General features: G+C 40.1%; 1 protein-coding gene across 2 annotated transcripts in view; it reads left to right on the forward strand.

Annotated features, from left to right (window-relative positions):
• Positions 1 to 3,135: 3,135 nt before the first annotated feature.
• Positions 3,136 to 5,000, forward strand: part of LOC146461011 (regulatory-associated protein of mTOR-like) — a 51,447-nt gene continuing 49,582 nt past the window's right edge. Inside the window, exons 1-2 of one of the 2 annotated variants that reach the window (XM_085087443.1) lie at positions 3,136 to 3,207; positions 4,377 to 4,479. In XM_085087443.1, coding sequence (XP_084943569.1) covers positions 3,151 to 3,207; positions 4,377 to 4,479 — 160 coding nt within the window. In that variant the 5' untranslated portion in view covers positions 3,136 to 3,150. Of the gene's footprint in view, positions 3,208 to 3,936; positions 4,280 to 4,376; positions 4,480 to 5,000 lie in introns of those variants that run through there. The other variant, XM_085087442.1, reaches the window with a different exon arrangement.

The following is a 5,000-nucleotide window of genomic DNA, read 5'->3' on the forward strand; positions in this document are numbered from 1 at the left end:
ATGTATAAATCTATAGTAATAAAATTTTACTCTCTAAAACGGTATCAAATATTGAATTTGCAAGCATTTTACTTCAGGAGCACTGATAAATGGTGATAAATTAAACAACACACAAAAAAACACGAAAGCACTGGTCAAAATTGAAATGAGAATCACCTTGTACTGTAAAATATAACAAACCGTACAACCTCTGCAAAACAGGCGTTAAAGTACTCCGCGTTCGCTTCTCGTCATAAACCGTACCACGGAAGACATCTCGTGGCAGGTCGTATATATGTCTTACACTTCTTGTGGTTCCTTCTGTGAGCTTTCGTGTGGTTCCGTTGTTGTTCGACAGATCTTCGTTATTCACAAGAAAGAAACGTCGCTGCAACATCGGTTATTAAGTCAATGTAACAAGGTTCTCCTTTGTATAAAGCGTTTTCGTGACAGAAGTTTTTAATCCCCAAACAGTGTCTACAGCTTCGAAATCAAAATTCTCGCATTGTCAAAGGGTACACATGTTTTGATATGCTGAAAGTTTGAAACGTGCGGAGTTCATGTACAGAAGACCACTCGCATGTGTCAAAGCACCCTGCAAAGGTCAGGAGGCGAGAGCAGACGGCTGAAGAAAAGAGACAATCATAGATTAGATTAAAATTCGCTCATGAAAACTGACTTTATATCGAACTTCAGTGTACGACGAACCATATTGACCGATAGTGACCTATGTTACCCATAAATATTGGCCCATGGTGCCCCATATTGGTCCTTGCTAAGCCATGTTGGCCAATATTGATCCATGGTTAGCCATATTGCTCAAAATTGGTCCTTGGTGGCCTGTGTTGGCCGGTATTGACCCATGGTGACCCATTTTGGCCAATGTTGGTACATGGCTAACCATATAGACCAATATTTGTCCACGGTGACCTATGTTGGCCAATTGTTGTCCATGGTGGCCCATATTGGCCAGTATCAGCCTATGGTGACCCATTTTGGCCAGTGTTGGTACATGGTTACCCACATTGGCCAATGTTGGTCCATGGTGACCTATGTTGGCCAATTGTTGTCCATGGTGGCCCATATTGGCCAGTATCAGCCTATGGTGACCCATTTTGACCAGTGTTGGTACATGTTTACCCACATTGGCCAATGTTGGGCTATGGTGACCTGTGTTAGCCAATATTGGCCCATGGTGACCAATATGGGCCAATATTAGCCTATGGAGATTCATATTGGTCGATGGTGAGCTATAGTGGCCAATAGTGATCAATGGTGACCTATCTTGACTGTCCGGCATCACTTTCTCATTCTTGTGCATTAGTAGAGCCTAGCTTTCACGAGAGGCTGTGCTAGCAAAGTGGTCCGACATTATTGATCAAAGTTTACTCCTGCTTTATAGCAGAATCGGAACAAGTACGCTTGAAAAAGATGGTACACCCAGACCTGAGCAGGCACAAAATAATATTGTTTGATGGGGCGTAGTTTCGCGACAAGGACGCTTGCTTTTGCACGCAGCTCTGCTCGTGACTTGGGTGGGTTCTCGACACGTATAACGCGGTTTTTTGTTTCCTAAATTGAGTAAATTTTACTGTACCGAATTCAAGTAATGCAAATGCAGTCATCAAGTGTGTGCAGAATCTAAGTTCATCACGTCGTTGCAATGACTGTCCTAATGATTGCAAACTTAGTACAGTGTAGTGAAAATCATGAAACCTCAGGGCTGGGTTGTTCGAAAGCCGATTAACGCTAATCCACGATTAATAGTTAACCGAGGTTTTCATCTCGCTCGTTAAGAATGTTTTTAAAGGCTAATTTTACGCTAATGGTAAAGAAAAGTTTAAGGCAAAACTGAGGGACGAAAATCTTTTGGAAGATTTCGTATGAGTTAGTAAATAAACTGGATTCAAAGTTCACGTTAACCCAGGATTAGCTTAATCGGGCGTTGAAAAACTGGGCCCTGGCCTGCGAACGCAGACATATTTCCGGCTGTCGCTTCTCGGCGGAGAAAAGCGACAGCCGGAAATACTTCTGCGTTTGCAGGCTACAGTTGTATTGGAAAAAGTAGAAACACGATTTAGGAATAAAATGCGTCATGTTTTCTACTATGTTTGAGTTATTTTTAACCTATGATTCAGTTCTTTTTTCCTGAGCCATAAGATTATCAGTTGTCACCTGTGTGACCCACCCCGCGATCAGTACACTCCCCACATGATTTCTATATTCAGAATATTGCGTGCTCATTCGTCGCCTGTACTGATAATTGTTATATTTAGATTGAGCAGATCCTAAAACTCCTGATTGTCTTTCTACCGCTAGCTAGACACCTCTAATCAACTGAGTCAGCATATCATCTTTTGGCTGACGCGTGGTGACAGGTCAGTTCAACGTATTTTTCCTTGTTAACTTTTTCTGAAGGATCGCCGTGTTTGAACAGTAACAGTACGTAACATATATACACTCTGTTTTTTTCATAAGAACGTCTAATTTTGGAGCTGAGGCTGAATGTTCTTATATTTTTTTTGCGATTTGAGGCTGAAAACGTTCTTAAGATGTTCTTAAATTACATGGTATACACTACATGTATTTCAGTAAGTCAATGCAGAAAACCTATCAAAGTGCATTGCCTGCTGAGATATGGTACTCCAAGAAATGCTGATTATGACAAACCGAGATGCGTGTCACCATTGTTAATGTTATACAAAACATTCCCTTAATTATTTTGGTCAATTTACACTTGTTACCTTGATTTTATATACAGATCAGCAAAATAAAAACGTTCTCAATCGACTCGCAGCCTGAGGAATGTTCTTAATACGTTCTTAAAATTTTGTTAATCTCAGCCTTGACGTTCTTATAAAAAAGGTTCTTATAAAAAAAGCAGAGTGTATAAGAGAACAGGTAGCGAATGGTCTTTCAAAACACCCTGAACACCCTCGTCGCGCGCAATTTTAAAAAAAAATTTCTTGCGGTTTCGAGCCGAGGAGTCTCTATTTCGCACGCTAAGAACGGTCCTGCTATTGCTTATTTCCGTTTCCCACAACGTGTGGTCTTTTTCACTGGTCACGTATGATCCGAGTTATTTTTGAAACTGTTTGTGAATTCTAATTTTTGTATCATGGGTATGAATTTTTTCTATTCAGTTGTCGTTGAGTACTGCACAGGAACTGCATGAATACCATATTGCTGAATATTCAGTGTGAGAATTTTCCGGACCTTTTTTCCCAGGTAATGAATTGTTTCTAGTAGTCCAATCAAATTTTCTTTAAAAGGGCCTTTGGCCTTGACTAGTTGGTGGGTTTGCGGGTTCTCAAATGATTATATATCAGGCTTAGTTTGGCCTTAATTCACAATCCCATACTCTCACAAACATAGGTTTGCATAAAATAATTTTAGTTTTTAGTTGGACTGTGAAAGGATACACAAATTTTCAGTCGAGAATTAGTTCGATCAGGGAGCAAGTAGTGCACATCCGAAACTAACTGGTCTCCGCAAACTTGCAATTGGGATTGTCCCAAAATTTTAGCAAGGAGTATATGGCGCCCGGTAGCTTTTAATTTTACAATACTCCGTAATAACCGAAAACTTAATTCATGAAAAACAAGGCCTTTGATAGGAGATGACGAGATTGAAAACTCGACTGCGAGCATGGGAGTGGAGAAAATTATTCTGTAAAACACTTTCCCCATTTCAAGATCTTTTCCCAACAGATCATGACAAATTCGCAAAACAAACTAAAAATATCCTATATGGTAATCAATGACATGGAATGAAAATTGCACAACAGAAACTTCTCGTGATTTCCACACTTTCCAGTCGAGTGGCACATGTGATGTCTGCCGTAAAAATAAAAAGAAGATTATAAATGGAAATTAAGAAATCCATTGGACAAAATTAAAATCACGCAAGGTCAAAGTCTGAAAAGACGAACGGGGCCCGCGGTTCTTCAACGATGTAAACATAAACACAAGCATGCGCAGTCGAGTATAACTGGAGACGGTGGTCACGGTACCGGCGAACACGTTGTTGTGTTTCACTTCATGATCTGGTCGAATTTACGATAAAAGAAGCCGTTCAAAATGGATGTTTTAAATGTTTTGGGGCCTTGAATCCTATGTGTGAGTAAAGAAAGGCTTCCAAGATGTTAGCTGACGAGGTCGAACACGACGATTTATTCAGCGATGAGGACGAAGGCGAGATAGTAGACTGGCAACTGCCGCTGTGTTTCATGAAGAAACGCCACAAGGAGTTGATCGAAGGATCCAAACCTTTGGCGCAGACATGGCGAATGAAAGAGAGAGTGAGTCCTTGAGCGACGTTTCAGCCCGTGTGAAATATAGCGAATACGTTCTTATGTTCTTTGGTTTTCAAATTTGCCGATTTTTGTTGAATTGTAGATGAAAACAGTGAGCGTTGCTCTTGTTTTGTGTTTGAACATTGGAGTGGACCCGCCTGACGTTGTGAAAACCTCACCGTGTGCAAGGATGGAGTGCTGGATCGGTTAGTAAAATATCGTATTCACAGGAAATTATATTTCTCTTTTTGTGTTTGATTTGTCTTCACGTTTCCAGCTGAAAAATGCTTCTCTCAGCTGTTACGAACTTCAATCTACAACTTTCATACGTAACCTTTGTACATTTAATGTACATCAAAGTACAGCATGACGCACGCACATTAATGAAAGGGTTAGTTAATAACTCTAAACGCGTTTCTCGCTAAAAAGTGAAATGAACATTATAATTAATCAGCGTCATGAGTGAGTTGTTTACTATCGCTTTCTTACCAGGCTTAAGGATTTACAAATATTGAGCACGCTAGGTCAGCTTATCTCTAATCGTTTGCCATTTTATTCCAGTGATATGCATATTAGTCGATTACTTTCTACTCATCATCAGACACCCCTTCGTATTTTTTTCTGTGTATTATTTTAATTCTTCGTAACAAAATGGTATTTATCCTTTTTTAAACTCGCTTGCAAGATTATACTTCTCGATTCCGGCTGGCCGTGTTAATAATGCCTG

The sequence above is a fragment of the Pavona decussata genome, unplaced genomic scaffold, assembly GCF_977016875.1.
Source record: "Pavona decussata unplaced genomic scaffold, jaPavDecu1.1 SCAFFOLD_202, whole genome shotgun sequence".
Classification (NCBI taxonomy): domain Eukaryota; kingdom Metazoa; phylum Cnidaria; class Anthozoa; order Scleractinia; family Agariciidae; genus Pavona; species Pavona decussata.